General features: G+C 37.6%; 1 protein-coding gene and 1 pseudogene across 6 annotated transcripts in view; one reads left to right on the top strand and one right to left on the bottom strand.

Annotated features, from left to right (window-relative positions):
- CCDC171 (coiled-coil domain containing 171) overlaps nucleotides 1–27877 on the bottom strand; it is a 345827-nt gene that overhangs the window by 54804 nt on the left and 263146 nt on the right. For all 6 annotated transcript variants that reach the window (XR_011254379.1, XM_069576620.1, XM_069576618.1 and 3 more), the window contains one exon: nucleotides 6107–6259. Coding sequence is in view for 5 of the 6 variants with exons in the window: in XM_069576620.1 (XP_069432721.1) it covers nucleotides 6107–6259 (153 nt within the window). In the remaining variant the exon portion in view is untranslated. The remainder of the gene's footprint in view (nucleotides 1–6106; nucleotides 6260–27877) is intronic.
- On the top strand, nucleotides 15496–17312 carry LOC138432661 (elongation factor 1-alpha 1 pseudogene; annotated as a pseudogene).

Raw genomic sequence — 27877 nt, 5'->3', positions numbered from 1 at the left:
CAATATGAAACGCTCCAACATTCAAATTATAGGAGTCCCAGAAGAAGAAGACAAAAAGAAAGACCATGAGAAAATCCTTGAGGAGATAATAGTTGAAAACTTCCCTAAAATGGGGAAGGAAATAATCACCCAAGTCCAAGAAAGCCAGAGAGTTCCAAACAGGATAAACCCAAGGTGAAACACTCCAAGACACATATTAATCAAATTAACAAAGAACAAATATTAAAAGCAGCAAGGGAAAAACAACAAATAACACACAAGGGGATTCCCATAAGGATAACAGCTGATCTTTCAACAGAAACTCTTCAGGCCAGGAGGGAATGGCAAGACATACTTAAAGTGATGAAAGAAAATAACCTACAGCCCAGATTACTGTACCCAGCAAGGATCTCATTCAAATACGAAGGAGAAATCAAAAGCTTTACTGACAAGCAAAAGCTGAGAGAATTCAGCACCACCAAACCAGCTCTCCAACAAATTCTAAAGGATATTCTCTAGACAGGAAACACGAAAAGGGTGTATAAACCCGAACAGAAAACAATAAAGTAAATGGTAATGGGATCATACTTATCAATAATTACCTTAAGCGTAAATGGGTTGAATGCCCCAACCAAAAGACAAAGAGTGGCTGAATGGATACAAAAACAAGACCCCTCTGTATGCTGCTTACAAGAGACCCACCTCAAAACAAGGGACACATACAGACTGAAAGTGAAGGGCTGGAAAAAGATATTCCACGCAAATAGAGACCAAAAAAAAGCAGGAGTGGCAATACTCATATCTGATAAAATAGACTTTAAAACAAAGGCTGTGAAAAGAGACAAAGAAGGCCACGACATGATGATCAAAGGATCAATCCAAGAAGAAGATATAACAATTATAAATATATATGCAACCAATATAGGAGCACCGCAATATGTAAGACAAATGCTAACAAGCATGAAGGGGGAAATTAACAATAACACAATAATAGTGGGAGACTTTAATACCCCACTCACACCTATGGAAAGATCAACTAAACAGAAAATTAACAAAGAAACGCAAACTTTAAATGATACATTAGATCAGTTAGACCTAATTGATATCTATAGGACATTTCACCCCAAAACAATGAATTTCACCTTTTTCTCAAGTGCTCACGGAAACCTCTCCAGGATAGATCACATCCTGGGCCATAAATCTAACCCTGATAAATTTAAAAAAATCGAAATCATTCCAAGCATCTTTTCTGACCATAATTCATTAAGATTAGATCTCAATTACAGGAGAAAAACTATTAAAAATTCCAACATATGGAGGCTGAACAACACACTTCTGAATGACCAACAAATCACAGAAGAAATCAAAAAAGAAATCAAAATATGTATAGAAACAAATGAAAATGAAAACACAACAACCCAAAACCTGTGGGACACTATAAAAGCAGTGCTAAGAGGAAAGTTCATAGCAAGACAGGCATACCTCAAGAAACAAGAAAAAAGTCAAATAAATAACCTAACTCTACACCTAAAGCAACTAGAAAAGGAAGAATTGGAGAACCCCAGACTTAGTAGAAGGAAAGAAATCTTAAAAATTAGGGCAGAAATAAATGCAAAAGAAACAAAAGAGACCACAGCAAAAATCAACACAGCCAAAAGCTGGTTCTTTGAAAGGATAAATAAAATTGACAAACCATTAGCCAGACTCATCAAGAAAAAAAGAAAGAAAAATCAAATGAATAAAATTAGAAATGAAAATGGAGAGATCACAACAGACAACACAGAAATACAAAGGATCATAAGAGACTACTATCAGCAATTATATGCCAATAAAATGGACGACGTGGAAGAAATGGACAAATTCTTAGAAAAGTACAACTTTCCAAAACTGAACCAGGAAGAAATAGAAAATCTTAACAGACCCATCACAAGCACGGAAATTGAAACTGCAATCAGAAATCTTCCAGCAAACAAAAGCCCAGGTCCAGACGGCTTCACAGCTGAATTCTACCAAAAATTTCAAGAAGAGATAACACCTATCCTCCTCAAACTCTTCCAGAAAATTGCAGAGGAAGGTAAACTTCCAAACTCATTCTATGAGACCACCATCACCCTAATACCAAAACCTGACAAAGATACTACAAAAAAAGAAAACTACAGGCCAATATCACGGATGAACATAGATGCAAAAATCCTCAACAAAATTCTAGCAATCAGAATCCAACCACACATTAAAAAGATCATACACCATGACCAAGTGGGCTTTATCCCAGGGATGCAAGGATTCTTCAATATCCACAAATCAATCAATGTAATTCACCACATTAACAAATGGAAAAATAAAAGCCATATGATTATCTCAATAGATGCAGAGAAGGCCTTTGACAAAATTCAACATCCATTTATGATAAAAACTCTCCAGAAAGCAGGAATAGAAGGAACATACCTCAACATAATAAAAGCTATCTATGACAAACCCACAGCAAACATTATCCTCAATGGTGAAAAACTGAAAGCATTTCCCCTAAAGTCAGGAACAAGACAAGGGTGCCCACTTTCACCGCTACTATTCAACATAGTTCTGGAAATTTTGGCCACAGCAATCAGAGCAGAAAGAGAAATAAAAGGAATCCAAATTGGAAAAGAAGAAGTAAAACTCTCACTGTTTGCAGATGACATGATCCTCTACATAGAAAACCCTAAAGACTCCACCAGAAAATTACTAGAGCTAATCAATGAATATAGTAAAGTTGCAGGATATAAAATCAACACACAGAAATCCCTTGCATTCCTATACACTAATAATGAGAAAGTAGAAAAAGAAATTAAGGAAACAATTCCATTCACCATTGCAATGAAAAGAATAAAATACTTAGGAATATATCTACCTAAAGAAACTAAAGACCTATATATAGAAAACTATAAAACACTGGTGAAAGAAATCAAAGAGGACACTAATAGATGGAGAAATATACCATGTTCATGGATCGGAAGAATCAATATAGTGAAAATGAGTATACTACCCAAAGCAATCTACAGATTCAATGCAATCCCTATAAAGCTACCAGTGATATTTTTCACAGAACTAGAACAAATAATTTCAAGATTTGTATGGAAATACAAAAAACCTCGAATAGCCAAAGCAATCTTGAGAAAGAAGAATGGAACTGGAGGAATCAACCTTCTTGACTTCAGGCTCTACTACAAAGCCACAGTCATCAAGACAGTATGGTACTGGCACAAAGACAGACATATAGATCAATGGAACAAAATAGAAAGCCCAGAGATAAATCCACACACATATGGACACCTTATCTTTGACAAAGGAGGCAAGAATATACAATGGAGTAAAGACAATCTCTTTAACAAGTGGTGCTGGGAAAACTGGTCAACCACTTGGAAAAGAATGAAACTAGTTCACTTTCTAACACCACACACAAAAATAAACTCAAAATGGATTAAAGATCTAAATGTAAGACCAGAAACTATAAAACTCCTAGAGGAGAATATAGGCAAAACACTCTCCGACATAAATCACAGCAGGATCCTCTATGATCCACCCCCTAGAATTCTGGAAATAAAAACAAAAATAAACAAATGGGATCTAATTAAAATTAAAAGCTTCTGTACAACAAAGGAAAATATAAGCAAGGTGAAAAGACAGCCTTCTGAATGGGAGAAAATAATAGGAAATGAAGCAACTGACAAACAACTAATCTCAAAAATATACAAGCAACTTATGCAGCTCAATTCCAGAAAAATAAACGACCCAATCAAAAAATGGGCCAAAGAACTAAATCGACATTTCTCCAAAGAAGACATATGGATGGCTAACAAACACATGAAAAGATGCTCAACATCACTCATTATTAGAGAAATGCAAATCAAAACCACAATGAGGTACCACTTCACATCAGTCAGAATGTCTGCAATCCAAAAGTCTGCAAGCAATAAATGCTGGAGAGGGTGTGGAGAAAAGGGAACCCTCCTACACTGTTGGTGGGAATGCAAACTAGTACAGCCACTATGGAGAACAGTGTGGAGATTCTTTAAAAAATTGCAAATACAACTGCCTTATGACCCAGCAATCCCACCGCTGGGCATACACACCGAGGAAACCAGAACTGAAAGAGACACATGTACCCCAATGTTCATCACAGCACTGTTTATAATAGCCAGGACATGGAAACAACCTAGATGTCCATCAGCAGATGAATGGATAAGAAAGCTGTGGTACATATACACAATGGAGTATTACTCAGCCATTAAAAAGAATACATTTGAATCAGTTCTAATGAGGTGGATGAAACTGGAGCCGATTATACAGAGTGAAAGAAAAACACCAATACAGTATACTACCACATATATATGGAATTTAGCAAGATGGTAATGATGACCCTGTATGCAAGACAGCAAAAGAGACACAGATGTGTAGAGCAGACTTTTGGACTCAGAGGGAGAGGGAGAGGGTGGGATGATTTGGGAGAATGGCAATGAAACATGTATACTATCATGTAAGAAACGAATCGCCAGTCTATGTCCGATACAGGATACAGCATGCTTGGGGCTAGTGCATGGGGATGACCCAGAGAGATGTTATGGGGAGGGAGGTGGGTGGGGTGTTCATGTTTGGGAATGCATGTATACCCGTGGTGTATTCATGTCAATGTATGGCAAAACCAATACAGTATTGTAAAGTGAAATAAAGTAAAAAGAAAAAGAAATACTAGAATGAATTCCAAATACTTATACAAATCTTTATGAAGTGTTTCCTCTTCATTTTAACTTCTCTTATTTGAGGTCCAATTTACTACCCAGTCATTAAGAAATTAACAAAGTATTTTTAAAAATTGAACTCAACTGAATTCACATCTCAGATCTCAAATAACTAGTTTGCTGATTTACTGGATTAAGTGTTAGAAATTCTTCATTCAGTAATCAATTGCTGAGTACCTACTATGGGCCAGACTGTTCTCGGCACTAGAGTGCCTTTACAGCTGTCAAGAAGATACCCCAAATTGCTTGACTTTATGGAATTTATATTCTATGAGGGTAAGCGGCAAAATAGACAACAATAAATAAATAAAACACAAAATGTGTAAGTTGCTAAGTGCTATAGTGAAAAAAATAAAGCAAGGAAGGTAGAAGATAGACAAGCAAGAAGAGGAGAGAATGAGAGAGTCTGTGAGGTGGGGGAGGGTTAGTGGTTGCAGTTTCAAATACCATGGTCATAAAGCTTTACTGGGATGCTGACACTTAAGCTACTACTCAGAGGGGCTGAATAACTAAACTGCAGCTATGCATCTATTTACTCTATGTTACCTCTTTTTCTGTTGAATATATCATTTGAAACTTGTCAACAGATGAATGGCAAAATGATACTGTTTTTTGTTACAAGTCACCTTGATCTATTCTAATCAAACCAAAAAAGGAAAAATGACATTCCAATTATTGATAGCCCTCTGAATACCACTGTTGACATATCTGGCTCTTGAGGAAAAAGCTGAAATTGTATTTTATTCCTTTATGTCAGAAATACATTCATTTTTTTATACCCCCCAAACATGTATTTCAAGTGGAAAAAAATTTTGTTTGGTCTTAAATGAGCCCAAATTTCATCATGGGCTAAAATTTTAAGACATAAAATGACTGCTGAAACTGAATTTTAATCATATAGATGAATCACAACATGCATCTTTAGCTAGGCATGTATTATGGATAAGTCTAGTTTTCTACAGAGAATAATCACATGTTCTAATTACCATTTTGGTTATACGCATAATTAATAATATTCTGTCTTTAATGGGACACACTGAATCTTCAGACAGTTGAAAGCTTTAACTATGCATACTGCCAAACCCAACTGTCAGCTGCACTACCAAACACAAAGGAATCTTGATGCAGTGTTTTAGCATTGATAACAATACGCATATCTTTATACGTGATACAATGCAAAAATTAATTGCTTTCCTTCCTTCAAAATTTTCTCCACACTTAGTAATTTTATGCTGCTTGACTGATCACTTATTCTAAACTAGATATATTGGTGAGCAATCTGATGAACAACAAAAACATGAGTGTAAATGTGACCCAAAATTCAAAGACAAAAAATATAGTGTAGGACTTACAGATTGTAAACTTTCATTTTCACGTAAACAAGCCGTGTGAAGTTCTGATTTCAAGGTTGCAATGTGACTTCGATGAGATGTCATTTCCTTTTCTAATGTAGCAATTCTAGCGCTTGCAAGCTGGTAGACATCCACGAAACTTTTAATCATAGCCTTCAGAAATAAAAATAGTGTCACATACAATTCAAATAAAGCTGTCCCCAAAGGAGAATTTCCATAATTTTAAAGCAAAATCATTAAAATTTTAAAATAAACAACTTTTCATCTTCCTTTAAAATAATAAAGCTAAACCTCACATTTTGTATTGAGAACAGTGACTATTTTAAGAAAGTTTGGGAGAAAATAATTGAGATTTCTTTTCCAGAGTATTTATTTAAATAAGGTATACTTTGATCTATTGTGCTTAAAATTTAGAATGCAGTTTTTAAAGGTGGCACACTTATTTTCTTTGTAAAGTTAAATTCAAGTTGTAATTTGACCTAAATTTCAATCTTAAGACACACAGTAAATGGATATATAAGCAAGATATAAGCAAGAAATAAGCTTAGTGTAATTTTCAATCTACCTAAAAAGCAAGTGCTTTGAAATAAAAGGAGCTGAACTAATCCTGTGATTAAGAGTAAATATTATAATCCCTATATTGTAAGAAAAGCATAATTATGCCCTTGCATTATACTAGATACAATAAAATAAATAACATAAGCAAATGCTGGTAATTCTTTCTCTTCCCTAAGTAGTGTAATATTTGGGGGAATTGTTGGTTCTCTGTATCACAGTGTAATCATATTTTGTAAACTTTAGCTTCTAAAGGAACCTATAATGAATTTTAAGTCCAAGAACACTAGTATATCTTGTTTTAAGTCTTTCAAAATACTTCAAGTACAATAAAGTAAAATCAAACATTTCAAAGACATGTTCAATACAATGTTATATTATTTATAAGAAAACCATGTTCCAACCACAGCAACAACTCAGAACAATGGTAGACAGTCTGAGAATTTCCAAATTATATTCAATGTGAAGAGTGATTTGAGAGAGCTTTACAAAACTAGATATTTGGGCATATGCATATGAAATAATCTGGTGAACAAAAAGTAAGAAACAACACATGCAATGTTTGAGAAACAGAAGTAGGTATTACTCGTATAATTGTTAAAATTCATACTTTTTGCCTAACGAATGCCTATTTGCCCTCAAAAACCCAGTTCAGAAACCACCTCTTTAAAGAAGCCTCTTCTGAGCCCAAAGGCAATGTTAATTTCTATTCTAGTTCTTGTGGGTTCCTCATGCTTGCATGCAATTTTTCATTTATTGCTTTGGCAGAAATGCATTCATTGACATGTTTATATTCACTACATCAAGGAGCTACCTAGACCAGATGGTGTGCCAAATCTAATCATCTTTGTATCTTCAGGGATGGCCTGAATGACTGACTGGAAGGAAGGAGGAAGAGAGGAAGAAAGAAAAGAAAGAAAGGAAAAAAGGAAAAGTCTGTAAAAGGGGAAAAGCCACAAGTTGAATAGGCATGTTCAAATTGGGGGGAAAAAAATGCCTTGGGAAAATATAACCTTAACACTCTAATGAATAAATTACTGTGTGTGTGTGTGCTAAGTTGCTTTAGTCATGTCCGAATAAACTGCTAACCATACTTTATTCAAAGTCAGAAAAAGAAGCAAAAGCATAGTGGTAGGCATAAAAAGACAGAGTACATAAAAGTGAATTCTATTACCCAGTACTAAATAAGCATGGTACAACTTCATATCTGGGAACATCTCACATGTCCTCTCACATCTCACATTCCTTACCTTGAGTCATTTCAAGGTAAAATTACGGCTAATGCTAACACAAAATATTTCCCTAGATTTTAAAAGTAGATAAAAATCAGAAATTATAAAATCATATGTTTTTCCCTACACTAAGTCTCTCTCCACTTTTGTAAATTCATTCATCTTCTCCATTGAGATGGTGGGCCAGGAAAAAGTTATATTAATATTTTTTTTTCTAGTCCTCACGCTGCCTCTTACTTAGCTTTACCTTGTTGGGGCACGTGATCTCTCTGAGTCTCCACCTTCTCCCTCCATAAAAATGGGAAGAAGAGTCCTTTTCTTGTTTATTTCTAAAACTGTTGTAAGGATCAGATCGGTAAAAATCTAACACAAAGCCATTCTCTTAACCATTCAACTAATATAAAGCCATTCTCTTAACCATTCAACTACATTGCCTCTCAAGTAAAAAAAAAAAAAAAAAAGCCCTCTAAAAAACAGTACACTAGTCAATTTCATTGTATTATTACCACTGTTCTAATTTTAAATTCTCCACTAAGATCTTAATGAGACAATCTGTGATAGGGGGCTCATATGCATATGCTCTTGTTATATAAGAACCAAAAAGGCATGAAAACTTGCATAAATGCTCTTTAATAAAAAGAAGAAAGTACCCTTCTATTAATAATAGGTTCCTGGATTATTATTTCAATGTAAGTCATAATAGAACCAGCCTCTAACATTTAAGGATAAAGAGGTTCAACATTTGAAAAGTTATCCTATTTCTTAAATTTGGAGAAATACATCTCATGGATTCTCATATATATGATATTCTAAAAGGAATATACAAAATAAATGATATTCTCTCAAATCTTTTTTTAAAAATAAAATACTTTTTTGAGAAGTTATGTCTGAATTATTATATGATAGATGGAACAAAAGTCATAATTATTTTGGCTCCTTCCTTGATCTACTTTTAATAACTAAATTAAAAAATAAGGGGCAGTATTAAGAGAAACCACATATTACTTCTTTATAACATTAAAAAGAATAAAATAATAATCTTACTTTTTGCTTAAGATTTAGAATCTTCAGCATTTAAAATCATTAAAGCAGTATTTCATTTGAGAGACAAAAGAATATAACACTGTGTAGGGCATTTTTTCAGGGCAGCAAAGGTACAGTGATCAATATAGAAAGTATGTTTCATGGAACTAGTGCATGTAAAATATACTACATGCTTCTAAAATGAAAACCTCCTTCAGAATTGAGAGGCGGGGAGGAGTGTCAATGAAATGGCAGAGCTATTCAAAGACGCCACAGCTCTTTTGAAGAATAAAGAATGTTAACTTCCAGTATTAAAAAGTGAATCAAACTATGTTATAAAGGAGGCCAGTGGAAAAAATCCAACTTTTTAGTATAAAAGAAAGGTGCCAACTTGGTAGAAGAAATGGAAATGGCAGTCGGAATCAGGGGAGGGGGAGGGAGGAGGAGGGAGTGAACATCTAATGACCTCTCTATCAATCTCCTAAAGTCTAGCCCTCTACAGCACTCCTCACTCCTGGATTAAAACATCACCGCTTTTCACATTAGGAAACAATGACAGAGCAGCGTGATGCTGTGAACAGCATGCCCAGCATTTGAGAATTTATTCCATGTCGTCTTTAGCCCTTGGGATTTTGACTATACCATGCCAGGAGATATGAGTCTCAGTGGGCTTTATCTAGTTACACGAGAAACAGAACAAAAAGCAGTTGCTGAACAAAAATAGGCTTTTGATTTAGAGATAATCTATTGTGTTTCTACTCAGCATAACAAGATGAGAAAGTACAAACATAAATTTTCACATCTATTTTAAGGAAAAGCGTAAGTGTTTTAGAATAAAAATAATTCTGAGATACTATCATTTGTACTAGTATATTATTTATATAATTTGTTATGTACATATTATGTAGTTTTGACTGACTTCAAAATCAGACTTCAGGGAAAGTAGAAGTCTTAGGAAGCTGTTGCTAGGAGAAGGAACAATTAGTGAAAAATGTCATAAGGCCGAGATGCCAACAGAATAGTAAGTTTTCTATTTATATTTTCGAGTAAGTAACTGGGATACAAAAACCTGACATTTTACTTTAAATTATGTAATTATGGGTATATTTCATTTCTATATACTACATAAATAAACCATATAAAACAGATAGACTAGATATATCAAATATGTGAAAATAATATATCTCCATAAAATGGGGGAAATGAGTCCTACTTCACAAAGACTGTATGGGGAGGGGGTTAAATGAATTTAATACCTGAACAGAAAGTAAGTATCTGGCACACAACAAACACCGAGGTAAATGTCAGCTATAATAACGACAATGGTATTAGGAAAATTACTATTTTAACTCATAAAAGAAAGACTCTATTTCTGAGGGGTATTATTGGACATAAGTATTTTAAATATCAGATATTCTATGCATATTGAATATATTAAATTTTCAAACATAAAGAATACTAAAAGCTAATGAATGTTTACTTCCTAACAAGAAAATGTCTCATTATGAGAGTAAAAGCTACTATTTAAAGAATAATACCTGTGGCTGATTCATGTTGAGGTTTGACAGAAAACAACAAAATTCTGTAAAGCAATTATCCTTCAATTAAAAAATAAATAAATTTTTATAAAAAGAATAAAGTAATGCCATTTGCCAAAATACAAATGGACCTAGCAATCCTCATACTGAGTGAAGACAAACAGAGAAAGACAAATATTGTATGATATTGCTTATATGGGGAATCTAAAAAATAGGGTACAAATAACTTATCTACAAAATAGAAATAAAGTTGCAGATGTAGAAAACAAATTTATGTTTAGCAGGGGTAAAAGGGGAGGGATAAATTGGGAGATTGGGATTGACTATACACGCTACTATATATAAAATAGATAACTAATAAGGACCTACTTATAGCAGAGAGAACTCTATTCAATACTCTGTAATGCCCTATCTGGAAAAAGAATCTACAAATGAGTGGACACATGTATGTGTACAATTGATTCACTTTGCTGTACAGCAGAAACTAACACAACATTTAAAATCAACTATACTCCAATAAAATTTTTAAGTAATAAAAGTTCTGCATGTGTTCATATGCATGTGTGCTAAGTTGCTTCAGTGTGTCCAACTCTGCAACCCCAGGGACTGTAGCCTGCCAGGCTCCTCTGTCCATGGGATTCTCCAGGCAAGAATACTGGAGTGGGTTACCATGCCCTCCTCCAAGGGAACTTCCCAACCCAGGGATCAAACCCCTGTCTCTCATGTCTCCTGCATTGGCAGGTGGGTTCTTTACCACTAGCGCCAATAAAAGTTACTATTTAAGATGTTTTTCCTAAAAGAAAGTCTTATAATGATAACATTCTCATTGTTTTTAGTATCAAACTTTATTCCTTGGGACCTGGAATTAAAGGAAAAATATTTTCTTTATTATTACAGAGTTAGGCTGTAGGGTTGCTCATTTAGTTGATTTGCTTTCATTCCAATACTTTACAAGTGTAGAGACGCAGCAGAGCATGAGGGTTAAAGGGTCTGATACTAGTAGTCTGCAAATAGCAACTATGCTCCCCGGTCAAGAGCCAGTCTAAGATCCAGAAACAGACTCTAGTCTGGATGTCTGGTTTCTGGCCCTGGCCCTAAATATGTGGTTCTTCATGACATTCCAGTACAAAGTTGTGTATCAGGATGGGAGACTGCCTTCAACCTCCTTGCTTTACCACATGGAATTACGTGGATATGTGTGCGTGCACGTGCAGGCATCAAAGCTGACAAGACTGCTTTCAGCCAACACAAATCCCAAGGATTCAATAAGGAATAGAAAGTAGAAGGGGTCAGAAACAAAACTTTGAGAAATCCTATCCAAAACATACGCAAGAAAACACTCCTACAAAGATGTAACCAGCTACAAGTGGGCTTGAAGCTATGCATATACAGCCACGAGAAGCAGGAGAGGGACTTAACTTGGCTTTAACAGTATGAAACCTCTTAGGCGCAACAGAATGTTGTAACTAATGATTTTAGTGCGAGAAATATGATTGGGTATGCTTTCAGTTCAGTTCAGTTCAGTCACTTAGTCGTGTCCGACTCTTTGCAACCCCGTGAATCACAGCATGCCAGGCCTCCCTGACCATCACCAACTCCCAGAGTTCACAGTCAGTGATGCCATCCAGCCATCTCATCCTCTGTCGTCCCCTTCTCCTCCTGCCCCCAATCCCTCCCAGCATCAGAGTCTTTTCTTTGCATGCTTTACAACTTTAAAAATCTGGTATAACTTTTAGGCGATACAGGGTATCCCCTAGTCTTCAAGTTTGCCTTATGACATTTCACTTTCACTTCAGCTGATTAGTACCTGTTTTTGCTAACTGAAAGAAACCTGAAGAGGATTTTTGTTTTCACCTTTAGGAAGTCAAAATGCAAAAACATCAGGTGTTCTGCAGGGTATTTGTTTTGCAGGGAGCCCGTTTGGAGGCAGCATTCACCCAGAATTGTAAGCGACCCTCTAAGCTCCTTCTGGGAACTACTCTCAGCATCTCAGCCCACATAGCTTTGTGCTGTATCTGTGAGCATCTGTGCTTTGTCTCCATTAATTTTGTTGATTCATTAGCAAGATGGGGCCTATTATAACTGCTCCTTCACTTAATGCCATTTCAGCTTATGACAGGTTTCTTAGGAATACTGTGCTTTCAGATAGAGGGGAAACCTATTTGGAAGTCTAATACAGAGTCCTCACCCTCACCACTCCCGTAACGCATGGTAAAGAGGAAAGATGCCCCTGGCGGAAGTACACCACTGGTTGTGTTTATTAAATCATGACATGCATGCTTCAGTCCTATCTATCAAGTAAACAATGTTTTGATTGGAATTTTGGCTAGAAAATGCCAACTTTCCTGAATCAATTGTTCTTTATACTACTATATGTCCTGTTTTTATATCTTCATAAATGTATTTTATATTTAAATATACTTTATATTTTTAACAAAAATTTGAACAGATTTTTTATGTGTATACATAAATGAATTTTTATAGATTTAGATCATTTTTAGAAAAATTCCAAAATTCTGGAAACACTTCCAAACAGCTATTTTCATAATGCTACATAAAAATCCTTCAATAAAGCAGTCAGCTTTCTTTTTTTTTTAATCTGTTGTGACAGAAGGTATTTTGTCTTAAGTTCCTTCAAAAATTTTTTCTAGATATAATGTTTTTGATAGCCACTTGCCATCAAAGAAAAGGTCTACAGATTGAGATCTCTTCTCTTTATTTTATAGAAAAGTGCCATAATTCACTCAAGTTCAAGAGGACTTTGAACTACTTTGTCACAAGAAAACTAGCAAACTTTACATAGAAGATTTTAAAGACTACCTCTTAACTCATTGTAAACTACTGTAAAGACTACACTACGTAAAATAATTTAGTGCATAAACTACTTAACCATCCAGAGTACACAATGGTTCGTGGTGAAATGCAAAGAAAGTAAATAAACAAGTGAGGACACTATTCTCAGCCCTGATGCACTGCAAAATCCTTCCACCTTTTCCCAACATAACTGACAGGAAATATTAATGCTTAAAAAATGGACCAAGTGATGACACCAGTGCCAATCTATATCAAAGAGTGAAAATTTTATCTCCTACTTTATAAAAAAAATTAGGAAGAGTCCATTATCTTGTATACCAACTGAGACGTATTCAGTCTCCAAAGTGAGTTAAAATGGGAAAAAAAAAAACTGAAGCCTTCCATATACAGATTTCACATTATATTTAGTTCTTTGAGTAACTTTATTTTTTAGAGTTTTAGGTTCACAGAAAAAGTGAGTGGGAAGTATAGAAATTTCTCATATAATCCCTGCCCTGACAAACCCAAAACATCCTTTAACAGAGTGGTACATATGCTATAATCAATGAACCTATACTGACACATCATCACCCAAAACCCATAGCTTACATTAATGTTGACTCTTGGTGTTACACATTCTGAGTCTGGACAAATGTATAATGACATGTACCCACCACTGCAGGTGGAACAGAGCACCAGTTTCACTGACCTAAACTCCTCTGCACCTATTCATTCCTCCCTCCTCCCCAACCCCTGGCAGCTGCTGATCTTTCTAATGTCTACATAGTTTTTATATTAACTTTTTAATCTTTCTTTCAAAAATCTTTTAAAATCATACCTTTAAAATTTTCTGTTTTTCTTTGTTGTATGTTATAGAGCTTATTTAATAGTGTCACAAGTATAAAAATATAAACACATACATATACTGGGGATTCCTTGTTGTTTTAGTTGTGTCCAACTCCTTTGCGACCCCATAGACGGTAGCCTGCCAGGCTCCTCTGTCCGTGGGATTTCCCAGGCAAGAATACTGGAGTGGGTTGCTATTTCCTTCTCCAGGGGATTTTCCCAACTCAGGGATCAAACTCACATCTCCTGTACTGGCAAGCATATTCTTTATCAGTGAGCTACCAGGGAAGCTCTCCATTGGGAATACTGGCTCAAAAATACAAGTAAGCAATCAACAAGTAAGAAGAGCACCCCTCTGCATCACGGGGTGACTGACTGAGCTAGACGGCTCTTCCCCTACTACTGTGAAATAGAGCACCCCACAAACTGAATCAGTGAGTAGCCTAGAGTCAGAAAGCCACAACATTAGGCCCCAGGAAGCCTCCACATCCAGGAGACAATTGACCAACCCAATGTGCCTGGCAGCAGACACATCTCATTTCTTTCCCTAACACTGAGCTGCAAGCTCCAGTAATCAGATTCCTCATCTACATAAGCATAAAAGCAGCATCACACTCCAGGATTACCAAAAACTTAATGACTTAAAATAACACAGATTTAGCATCTCATAGTTTCTACAGGTCTAGCAGGGTTAGCTGGGTCCTCCTCTCAGGGTCTTGCAAGGCTGAAATAAAAGTGTTAGCTGGAGCTTTGATTTTTTTTCTCATCTGAGACTCAGGGCCTTCTTCCAAGCTCATTCAAGTTGTTGGTAGAATTTAGTTTCTTCCAGTTGTAGAATGGAGGTCCCCATTTTCTTGCTGGCTGTCAACTTGGGTGACTCTCAGCTCCTAAGGACCTCCCTCAGATCCTTGCCAAAAGGACCCCTCCTTTCTCAGCTTGGCTGTTTGCTTTCTTCCAGGCCAGCAGCAGAACACGTCTCTGACACTTCACCTTCTTTTAAAGGGCTCATCTGATTAAGTCAGGCCCATCCAGTGTGATCTCCTATTTACTGGTCTCATCCTCAAGAAGAGGGAGTTAATTACACAATTTACGTATGCTGGGTGGGAGATTTGGGGGATCATCTCATAACTCTGATTAGACCTTACACAAAAATAAATTCAAAGTTGATCACAGATTTAAATGTAAAACATAAAGCTGTAAGAATTTTAGGATAAAATGTAGGTGAAAATCTTCAGCATCTAGGACTTGGCGAAGAGTTCTTGGACCTGATAACAAAAGCATGATTCATAAACAAACAAAAAAATGAATGAGTTGAATTAAATTAAAATCTAAAACTTCTGCTCTGTGAAAGATCTTGTTTCAAAGATTAAAAGACAGGCTACAGCTTTTTCGCAACGGGTTTGCCGCCAGGACACAGGTGTCGTGAAAACCACCATTAAACCTAAGCCAAAATGGGAAAGGAGAAGACCCACATCAACATCGTTGTCATTGGGCACGTAGATTCAGGGAAGTCTACCACGACTGGCCATCTGATCTACAAATGTGGCGGGATCGACAAGAGAACAATTGAAAAGTTCGAGAAGGAGGCTGCCGAGATGGGAAAGGGCTCCTTCAAATATGCCTGGGTCTTGGACAAACTGAAAGCTGAACGTGAGCGTGGTATTACCATTGATATCTCCCTGTGGAAATTTGAGACCAGCAAGTACTATGTTACCATCATTGATGCCCCAGGACACAGAGACTTCATCAAAAACATGATTACAGGCACATCCCAGGCTGACTGTGCTGTCCTGATTGTTGCTGCTGGTGTTGGTGAATTTGAAGCCGGTATCTCCAAGAACGGGCAGACCCGTGAGCATGCCCTTCTGGCTTACACCCTGGGTGTGAAACAACTAATTGTTGGCGTTAACAAAATGGATTCTACTGAGCCACCCTATAGCCAGAAGAGATACGAGGAAATTGTTAAGGAAGTCAGCACCTACATTAAGAAAACTGGCTACAACCCTGACACAGTAGCATTTGTGCCAATTTCTGGCTGGAATGGTGACAACATGCTGGAGCCAAGTGCTAATATGCCGTGGTTCAAGGGATGGAAAGTCACCCGTAAGGATGGCAATGCCAGTGGAACCACCCTGCTTGAAGCTCTGGATTGCATCCTGCCACCAACTCGCCCAACTGACAAACCCTTGCGTTTGCCTCTCCAGGATGTCTATAAAATTGGTGGTATTGGTACTGTCCCTGTGGGTCGTGTGGAGACTGGTGTTCTCAAACCTGGCATGGTGGTCACCTTTGCTCCAGTCAATGTAACAACTGAGGTGAAGTCCGTAGAAATGCACCATGAAGCATTGAGTGAAGCCCTTCCTGGGGACAATGTGGGCTTCAATGTCAAGAACGTGTCTGTCAAAGATATCCGTCGTGGCAATGTGGCTGGTGACAGCAAAAATGATCCACCCATGGAAGCTGCTGGCTTCACAGCTCAGGTGATTATTTTGAACCATCCAGGCCAAATCAGTGCTGGATATGCACCTGTGCTGGATTGTCACACAGCTCACATTGCTTGCAAGTTTGCTGAGCTGAAGGAGAAGATTGATCGTCGTTCTGGGAAAAAGCTGGAAGATGGCCCTAAATTCTTGAAATCTGGTGACGCTGCCATCGTTGATATGGTTCCTGGAAAGCCTATGTGTGTCGAGAGCTTTTCTGATTATCCTCCCCTGGGCCGTTTTGCTGTGCGTGACATGAGACAGTCGCTGTGGGTGTCATCAAAGCAGTGGACAAGAAGGCAGCTGGAGCTGGCAAGGTCACCAAGTCTGCCCAGAAAGCTCAGAAGGCTAAATGAATATTATCCCCAATACCTGCCACCCCAGTCTTAATCAGTGGTGGAAGAACAGTCTCAGAACTGTTTGTCTCAATTGGCCATTTAAGTTTAACAGTAAAAGACTGGTTAATGATAACAATGCATCGTAAAACCTTCAGAAGGAAAGGAGAATGTTTTTGTGGACCATATGTTTTGTGTGTGGCAGTTTAAGTTATTAGTTTTTAAAATCAGTACTTTTTAATGAAAACAACTTGACCAAAAATCTGTCACAGAATTTGAGACCCATTAAAAAAAGTTTAATGAGAAACCTGTGTCTTCTTTTGGTCAACACTGTAATTCCCTATAGTACTACTTTGGTAAGAGTTGCTTATAAGCTATTTCTAGTAAAACAATTTTCAAATTAAGGGTTTGTATTTCTAGGGTGGAGCTTCAGGTTTATTAACCTTAAGTTGAGAGCTCATCTGTTTTAATAACATCTTAAGCATTGGTGCAACACTTTCTAGGTTAGGACAGACTAGCAAAGAGTAACTGTTTTATACGTAAGCTAGTTTGTAAGGTCAGATTCTATAGTATAGAAGCTCCTGTTGCATATAAAATTTTGTATGGTTACATAAATGAATAAATAGTCATTTAGTTTCCAGTTATGAGGATGTGCATTCACATTTATAATAAGTAGTTAATCTAAAATGTGAGGCTTAAACAGTATTGAGTACTGCCCTGCTAGAGTTAATTGTATACAGGTTCTAGAAAAATAAAAGACTAGGAAAAATAAAAGATGCTGGAGGCTAAAAAAAAAAAAAAAAAAGACAGGCTACAAACAAGAAAACTATTTGCAAACCATCTATCTGATAGAGAATTAGCTTTCAGAAAATATTTTTTTAAAACTCTCAAAACTCAATAGTAAAAAGACAAACACTAACGCATATATATGGAATTTAGAAAGATGGTAACGATAACCCTGTATGCGAGATAGCAAAAGAGACACAGACGTATAGAACAGTCTTTTGGACTCTGTGGGAGAGGGCGAGGGCGGGATGACTTGGGAGAATGGCACTGAAACATGTATAATATCATATGAAAGGAATAGCCAGTCCAGGTTCAATGCATAATACTGGATGCTTGGGGCTGGTGCACTGGGATGACCCAGAGGGATGGTACAGGGAGGGAAGAGGGAGGGGGGTTCAGGATGGGGAACACGTGTATACCTGTGGCGGATTCATGTTGATGTATGGCAAAACCAATACAATATTATAAAGTAATTAACCTCCAATTGAAATAAATAAATTTATATTTAAAAAAAAGAATATGAGTAAAATATACTAATATACATTTTACCAAGTAATTCTCTTTTACAAATGCAAATAAGCATATTATTTGCAATACTGGCCACTAGAGAATTATAAAAACCACAGTGAGAAATCACTACATACCTAATGGAAGGGCTCAAAGAAAAAATTGTGACAACATCAAAAGACGACAAGGAAACAGAAAACTGGATCTCATGCAGCTTGGTGAGAATAAAGAATGGCATAGACACTCTGGAAAACAGTTTAGCAGTTTCTTTAAAAAAAAAAAACCTAAGCATACATTCATATATGGCCTAGCAATCACATTTCTGAACATTTATCCTAGAGAAATGAAAATTTATGTTCAACCAAAAACAGGTACACGAGGGACTTCCCTGCTGGCCCAGTGGTTAAGAATTTGCCTCACAATGCAGGGGACGTGGGTTTGATCCCTGGTCAGAAGCTTAAGATCCAACAAGCCATGGAGTAATTAAGCCCATGTGCCAGACTACTGAGTCCACGTGCCACAACCAGACAGTTCATGCACCACAACCAACGATCTCACACGACCCAGCGAGGATCCCACATGCCACAACCAGACAGTCCATGCACCACAACCAACGATCTCACACGACCCAGTGAGGATCCCACGTGCCACAACCAGACAGTCCATGCACCACAACCAACGATCTCACACGACCCAGTGAGGATCCCACGTGCCACAACCAGACAGTCCATGTACCACAACCAACGATCTCACACGACCCAGCGAGGATCCCACATGCCACAACCAGACAGTCCATGCACCACAACCAACGATCTCACACGACCCAGCGAGGATCCCACGTGCCACAACCAGACAGTCCATGCACCACAACCAACGATCTCACACGACCCAGTGAGGATCCCACGTGCCAAAACGAGACAGCCCATGCACCACAACCAAATATCTCACACGACCCAGTGAGGATCCCACGTGTCACAACCAGACAGTCCATGCACCACAACCAAAGGTCTCACACGACCCAGCGAGGATCCCACGTGCCACAACCAGACAGCCCATGCACCACAACCAATGATCTCACACGACCCAGCGAGGATCCCACGTGCCACAACCAGACAGTCCATGCACCACAACCAATGATCTCACAAGACCCAGTGAGGATCCCACGTGCCACAACCAGACAGTCCATGCACCACAACCAACGATCTCACACGACCCAGTGAGGATCCCACGTGCCACAACCAGACAGCCCATGCACCAGAACCAAAGATCTCACATGACCCAGTGAGGATCCCACATGCCACAACTAAGACCTGATGCACCTGAATTTAAAAATGTACACGACTGTTCACCGCTTCATACTTAACAGCCAAAAATCAGAAACAGACGCCCGTGTCCACCACCAGCAAGCAGGGGCTGAACAGGGAAGCGCAAGCTACACTGCTTAGGGTAAGGACCAGGCCTGAACGCCCTGAGGACAGTCTGAGGGAGCTAACATGATATAGCCAGAGAGAGAGGCAAAAGAAAAAAGAGAGAGAGAGAGAGAGAGAGAGAGAACTTTCCCGCAAAAAGCTCTGACCCAAGGCACTCTCAGGCCCGGCCACAGAACAAGGACTGAGTGAATGCCAGAGGACAGCCAGCCAGCTGTGGACCTTTCTCTGAAGTGCACACAGAACCTTCTCCAAGATAGATCACATCCTGGCCCATAAATATAGCCTTAGTAAATCCAAAAAAATTGAAATCATTCCAAGCATCTTTTCTGATCACAATGCAGTAAGATTAGATGTCAATTACAGGAAAAAACCATTAAAAATACAAACATATGGAAGTTAAACAACACGCTTCTGAATAACCAACAAATCACAGAATAAATCAAAAAAGAAATCACAATATGCATAGAAAAGAATGAAAATGAAAACACAACAACCCAAAACCTATGGGATTCAGTAAATGCAGTGCTAAGGAGAAGGTTCATAGCAATACAAGCTTACCTCAAGAAACAAGAGAAAAATCAAAAAAGTAACCTAACTCTACACCTAAAGCAACTAGGAAAATAAGAAACAAGAACCCCAGGGTTAGTAGAAGGAAAGAAATCATAAAAATTAGGGCAGAATTAAATGCAAAAGAAACAAAAGAGACCATAGCAAAAATCAAAGAAGCTAAAAGCTGGTTCTTTGAGAAGATAAATAAAATTGACAAACCATTAGCCAGACTCATCAAGAAACAAAGGGAGAAGAATCGTATCAACAAAATTAGAAATGAAAATGGAGAAATCACAACAGACAACACAGAAATACAAAGGATCATAAGAGACTACTATCAGCATCTATATGCCAATAAAATGCATAACTTGGGAGAAATGGACAAATTCTTAGGAAAGTCTTTCTGAAACTGAACCAGGAAGAAATAGAAAGTCTTAACAGACCCATCACAAGCACAGAAATCGAAACCCCCCTAAAGTCAGGAACAAGACAAGGGTGCCCACTCTCACCACTACTATTCAACATAGTTTTGGAAGTTTTAGCCACAGCAATCAGAGCAGAAAAAAAAATAAAAGGAATTCAGATTGGAAAAGAAGAAGTAAAACTCTGTTTGCAGATGACATGATCTTCTACATAGAAAACCCTAAAGACACCACCAGAACATTACTAGAGCTAATCTATGAATATAGTAAATTTGCAGGATATAAAATTAACACAGTAATCCCTTGCATTCCTATACACTAACAATGAGAAAACAGAAAGAGAAATTAAGGAAACAATTCCATTCACCATTACAACGAAAATAATAAAGTACATAAGAATATATCTACCTAAAGAAACAAAAGACCTATATATAGAAAACTATAAAACACTGGTGAAAGAAATCAAAGAGGACACAAATAGATGGAGAAATATACCATGTTCATGGATCAGAAGAATCAATATAGTGAAAATGTGTATACTACCCAAAGCAATCTATAGGTTCCACACAATCCCTATCAAGCTACCAACAGTATTTTTCACAGAGCTAGAACAAATAATTTCATAATTTGTATGGAAATATAAAAAACCTCAAATAGCCAAAGCAATCTTGAGAAAGAAGAATGGAACTGGAGGAATCAACCTGCCTGACTTCAGGCTATACTACAAAGCTACAGTCATCAAGACAATATGGTAGTGGCACAAAGAAATATAGATCAATGGAACAAAATAGAAAGCCTAGAGATAAATCCAAGCACTTATGGACAGCTTATCTTTGACAAAGGAGGCAAGAATATACAATGGAAATAAGATGATCTCTTTAACAAGTGGTGCTGGGAAAACTGGTCAACCACTTGGAAAAGAATGAAACTAGAACACTTTCTAACACCATACACAAAAATAAACTCAAAATGGATTAAAGATCTAAATGTAAGACCAGAAACTATAAAACTCCTAGAGGAAAACATAGGCAGAACACTCTCTGACATAAACCACAGCAGGATCCTCTATGACCCACCTCCCAGAGTAATGGAAATAAAAGCAAAAAGAAACAAATGGGACCTAATTAAACTTAAAAGCTTCTGCACAACGAAGGAAACTATAAGAAAGGTAACAAAACAGCCTTCAGAATGGGAGAAAATAATAGCAAACAGAGCAACTGACAAAGAATTAATCTCAAAAATATACAAGCAGTTCCTGCAGCTCAATTCCAGAAAAATAAACGACCCAATCAAAAAATGGGCCAAAGAACTAAACAGACATTTCTCCAAAGAAGACATACAGATGGCTAACAAACACATGAAAAGATGTTCAACATCACCCATTATCAGAGAAATGCAAATTAAAACCACAACGAGGTACCATCTCACACCGGTCAGAATGGCTGCTATTCAAAAGTCTACAAACAAGAAATGCTGGAGACAGTGTGGAGAAAAGGGAACCCTCTTATTCTGTTGGTGGGAATGCAAACTAGTAAAGCCACTATGGAGAACAGTGTAGTGATTCCTTAAAAAGCTAGAAATAGGGCATACATACTGAGGAAACCAGAATTGAAAGAGACACATGTACCCCAATGTTCATCGCAGCACTGTTTACAATAGCCAGGATGTGGAAGGAACCTAGATGTCCATCAGCAGATGAATGGAAAAGAAAACCATGGTACATATACACAATGGAATATTACTCAGCCATTAAAAAGAATGCATTTGAATCAGTTCTAATGAGGTGGATGACACTGGAGCCTATTATAAGAGACTATTATACAGAGTGAAGTAAGTCAGAAAGAAAAACACCAGTACAGTATACTAACGCATATATGTGGAATTTAGAAAGATGGTAAGATGACCCTATATGTGAGACAACAAAAGAGACACAGATGTAAAGAACAGTCTTTTGGACTCTGTGGGAGAAGGTGAGGGTGGAATGATGTGACAGAAGAGTACTGAAACATGTATATTATCATATGTGAAACAGATCACCAGCCTAGGTTTGATGCATGAGACAGGGTGCTCAGGGCTGGTGCACTGGGATGACCCTGAGGGATGGGATGGGGAGGGAGGTGGGAGAGGGTTTCAGGATGGGGAACACATGTACACCCATGGCTGATTCATGTCAATGTATGGCAAAAACCACTCCAATACTGTAATTAGCCTCCAATTACAATAAATTAATTAATCAAAAAAAAATAACCCAAGGAGGGAGGTGAATCCACACTCTACAAATGAACTGGAATGTATGGCAAGTCAATAAAGCCTCAGTTCAGTTCAGTCGCTCAGTCGTGTCTGACTCTTTGAGACCACATGAATTGCAGCACGCCAGGCCTTCTCTGTCCATCACCAACTCCCGGAGTTCACTCAGACTCACATCCATCGAGCCAGTGATGCCATCCAGCCATCTCATCCTCTGTCGTCCCCTTCTCCTCCTGCCCCCAATCCCTCCCAGCATCAGAGTCTTTTCCAATGAGTCAACTCTTCGCATGAGGTAGCCAAAGTACTGGAGTTTCAGCTTTAGCATCATTCCTTCCAAAGAAATCCCAGGGCTGATCTTCTTGCAGTCCAAGGGACTCTCAAGAGTCTTCTCCAACACCACACCTCAAAAGCATCAATTCTTTGGTGCTCAGCTTTCTTCACAGTCCAACTCTCACATCCATACATGATTCATGGAAAAACCATAGCCTTGACTAGATGGACCTTTGTTGGCAAAGTAATGTCTCTGCTTTTGAATATGCTATCTAGGTTGGTCATAACTTTTCTTCCAAGGAGTAAGCGTCTTTTATGGCTGCAGTCACCATCTGCAGTGATTTTGGAGCCCCCCAAAAATAAACTCTGACATTGTTTCCACTGTTTCCCCATCTATTTCCCACGAAGTGATGGGACCAGATGCCATGATCTTCATTTTCTGAATGTTGAGCTCTAAGCCAACTTGTTCACTCTCCACTTTCACTTTCATCAAGAGGCTTTTGAGTTCCTCTCCACTTTCTGCCATGAGAGTGGTATCATCTGCATATCTGAGGTTATTGATTTTTCTCCTGGCAATCCTGATTCCAGCTTGTGCTTCTTCCAGCCCAGCGTTTCTCATGATGTATTCTGCATATAAGTTAAATAAGCAGGGTGACAATATACAGCCTTTATGTACTCCTTTTCCTATTTGGAACCAGTCTAACTGTTGCTTCCCAACCTGCATACAGGGTAGGCTGGACCAAATCTTTGCCTGAGACCAAATCTTTGCACACAGGAAGTGTGTTCTCACTTCCTGTAGAGCCCCAATCTCTAAGGCTTACTGGGATCCCAGTTCTAACAATAATTACTATGTGCCAGACACCATATTGGACTTCCCTAATGGCTCAATGGTAAAGAACCTTCCTGCCAATGCAGGAGACGTGGGTTCAGTCCTGAGGTTGGGAAGATCCCCTGGAGAAGGGAATGGCAACCCAATCCAGGAATCTTGCCTGGGAAATCCTGTGGATAGAGGAGTCTGGCGGGCTATAGTCCATTGAGTTGCAAGAGTCAGACACGATTGAGCAACTAAACCACAGACGAGACTCCATATTATGAGGTTTGTATATTTTCGCAATTCTAACTATAACCTTTCAAGACTCACATTATCTCTATTTTATAGAACAAGAAACTAAGGCTCAGTGATGCTAAGTACATTATGCAAGGTCCCTAGCTAATAAAGAAAGGAATTAGGTTTTGAATCCACCTCTGTCCGATTCCAAAGCCCATGCTCACCCTGTGTGTTGCAAGTTTTCCCGTTTGCTTTGGACTGGTTTAGCAGGGGTTTTTTTTGCTTTGTTTTGGCTGTCTATCATACAAAGTTTCTCACTTAAATCAGAAGAATTCAACTAAGCTCTCTAAGTTTCACAAAATTGTGCAGGTAGCCTATCACAACACTCACTTTTGCTAATTTCAGTTTTCTCCTCTATTAACTGAAAAAGGTACAAAAGCAAAGCCCTTGGACTTCCCTGGTGGTCCAGTGGTTAACAACCTAACTGCCAATGCAGGGCACTCAGGTTTATTTCCCTAGTCCAGGATGATTCTACATGCCTCGGGACAACTAAGCCTGTGTGCTACAACTATTGAGCCCACACACCGCAACTAGTGAATTCACGCACGCTAGAGCCCATGCTTCGCAACAAGAGATACCACCTCAATGTGGTACAATGAAGACCCAGTGCAGCCAAAAATGAAGTAAACAACAATTTTTTAAAAAGCAAGCCCCTCTTGAATTTTGCTACAAAACCAAGATTTTCAAAGATATCAAACTCATTCATAATTATTACATTACACTGACTCTGAGCTAATAATTCTTGCTTCTGTAATGGAAATAAATATTTATTTCAGGTGAAATTTTCTTGGGGATTTTACTCATTCTGTAGAATGAATTCAGTAAACATTTACAACAAGTCAATGAATCTCTATACTATCCAAATATGTCACATAAATTCTATACTTTCTCCAAAGCATCTTTTGATTTTATAAAAATGTAATATGAAAGAAGGTTGTCAGGTTATTTTAATGAGAAAAAATTGTATTAAGATTATAAACTATAGCAAATGTAGTATTACCCACACAATAAAAGATAATTTTTAAAAAAGACAAATTTTGGAAAACAACTCCTATTTAATTGACTTATATACATAAAATGGGAGTGTGCTGTGCATTTCTCAGCAGTCTGACTTAAGGATCTGATATTGGTACAGGACTTTACAAGGAAAATACCAAGACAATGACATCATAAATCCTACCTATATAGGATTAGCTCATCTGACTCAATTGCTCATTCTGAATGACATCTAGGCATACTGGATATATGTGCAGAAGGAATGGGATTCCAAAAAGTTATATTTCCATTTTTTTGTACTAAGACTGGGGAAGACTTTTACCTTGCCATATCTGAAATATTAGCTAGCAGAGAAATGACCTTTCCTTTATGTAGAAATAACAATTTTGGTAAACCTGGTTTTCTTATCCGTCTGTCTCAGATGAGGTGGTTTTCCATTGTTAGACAGCTCACTTTGACCTTTAATATCCTAGGGGTTGTGTGCATATACTGGAATTACTATGTGTCCCTGAGAGACTGGTCTGGAACACTGATATCCACTTAATACTGTGCACTCCTATTTATTTAGTGCAGAGAATGACTAAAATTACACACAACCAGACACTTAATGCAATATGCACACAGACATTAAAATGCTTTTCAGTGGTAATAGTGACAATGATAAAGATAGTAAATATGTCAAGTAATTAGTACAAAAAATTTGGGTGCAAATGTATAACCTCATGAAGTCAAGCACAATTAAAACAAAAAAGTATAAATTGATTTAACGTGATGCTGCATATAGTTCAGGTAGGTTTTTCTTGGTGTTATTAAGAAAAAGAGAATCTAAGTTCATTTCCCCTTCTTGCTATCTGAAATGGACCTGGACTTATCCCATCACTAAAAATTTTTACTTGCACCACTTTGAAGGATGTAAATATAGTAGCTTTTCAGGTACGAGAAGGAGCCTCATGGGAAACTCATGGGAAACTATATTCAGCAGAGTTGCAGTATACTTTTGCATCAGATTATTTTAAATGATGTTTTCTTTGTATCATGTTTAGACTCTCAACTTTTTTCTGGCCTCCACTCAACTATGGCATATATAACTTGAATGTGCCTAAAACAAGGCCAATTCTTTGTCAAATATATTATTTGCAACCAGAATTGAATCAAGGCCAATTTGAGGCTAAATGCAGCATCTAGACTGATGATGATTACTATTCTTATTATGCTAAAGCTTAATGTAAAGAAAGACCAAAGGGATAAGAAATGACATATTGGCTTCTGGTAAGAATATTAAAAAAAAAAATCATCAAAATCATCAGAGACTGAAAAAAAGAAACAACTGCATATGGACATATAATATGGCTCCTCATAGAAACTACTGAATATGGACATATAATAAATATCCACAATACAATAAGAATATGGACTATAATAATGATAGTAGAAGTTGTAGCTCAGCAGCAGCAGCAGTAGTTAATGAAATTCCCTTGCTATAGAGACTTAAAAATTTAAGATGCTCAAATCTTAAAAATCTACACAAAATACAAAAAAATCTATACAAAATGCTATACAAAAAATGTATACAAATGCTTATCATATAGGTCAATTATAGAATTGGCACTGTGTTTACTAATATGTTGGAAAAGAAGGCCTGACAAAGTGACAGTAGTTTAGTTTGTGAGTAACAAAGATGATGCTGTTAAAGTGCTGCTCTCAATATAAAGCAAATTTAGAAAACTCAGCAGTGATCACATGGCTGCAAAAGGTTAGTTTTCATTCTAATCCCAAAGAACAGCAATACCATAGAATGTTCAAATTACCATATAATTGTGCTCATTTCATGTGCCAGGGAGGTAACGCTCAAAACCTTCAAGCTAGGCTTCAACAGGACATGAACCAAGAACTTCCAGATGTACAAGCTGGATATAGAAAAGGCAGAGGAACTCAAGATCAAATTGTCAACATCTGCTGGATCATAGAAAAAGCAAGGGAATTCTGAAAAACATCTACTTCTGCTTCATTGACTACACTAAAGCCTTTGACTGTGTGGATCACAACAAACTGGAAAATTCTTAAAGAGATGGGAATACCTGACCATCTTACCTGCCTCCTGAGAAACCTCTATGCTGGTGAAGGAGCAACAGTTAGAACCAGACATGGAACAATGAACTAGTTCAAAACTGGGAAAGGAGTACATCAAGGCTGTATATGTCACCCTACTTATTTAACTTCTATGCAAAGATATCATGAAAAATTCTAGGCTAGATGAATTACAAGCTGGAATCAAGATTGCCAGATGAAATATCAACAACCTCAGATACGCAGATAATACCACTTTAACGGCAGGAAATGAGGAGGAACTAAAGAGCCTCTTGATGAGGGTGAAAGAGGAGAGTGAAAAAGCTGGCTTGAAACACAACATTCAAAAAACTAAGATCATGGCATTCAGACCCATCACTTCATGGCAAATAGATGGGGAAAATGGAAATAGTGACAGGATTTATTTTCTTGGGCTCCAAATTCACTGCAGATGGTGACTATAGCCATGAAATTAAAAGATGCTTGCTTCTTGGAAAAAAAGGAGCAAAGCTATGACAAACCTAAATACCATATTAAAAAGCAGAGGCATCATATTTTACCAACAAAGGTCCATACAGTCAACACTA

The sequence above is a fragment of the Ovis canadensis genome, chromosome 2 (assembly GCF_042477335.2).
Source record: "Ovis canadensis isolate MfBH-ARS-UI-01 breed Bighorn chromosome 2, ARS-UI_OviCan_v2, whole genome shotgun sequence".
Taxonomy (NCBI): domain Eukaryota; kingdom Metazoa; phylum Chordata; class Mammalia; order Artiodactyla; family Bovidae; genus Ovis; species Ovis canadensis.
This window is presented reverse-complemented; position numbering and strand designations above follow the sequence as displayed.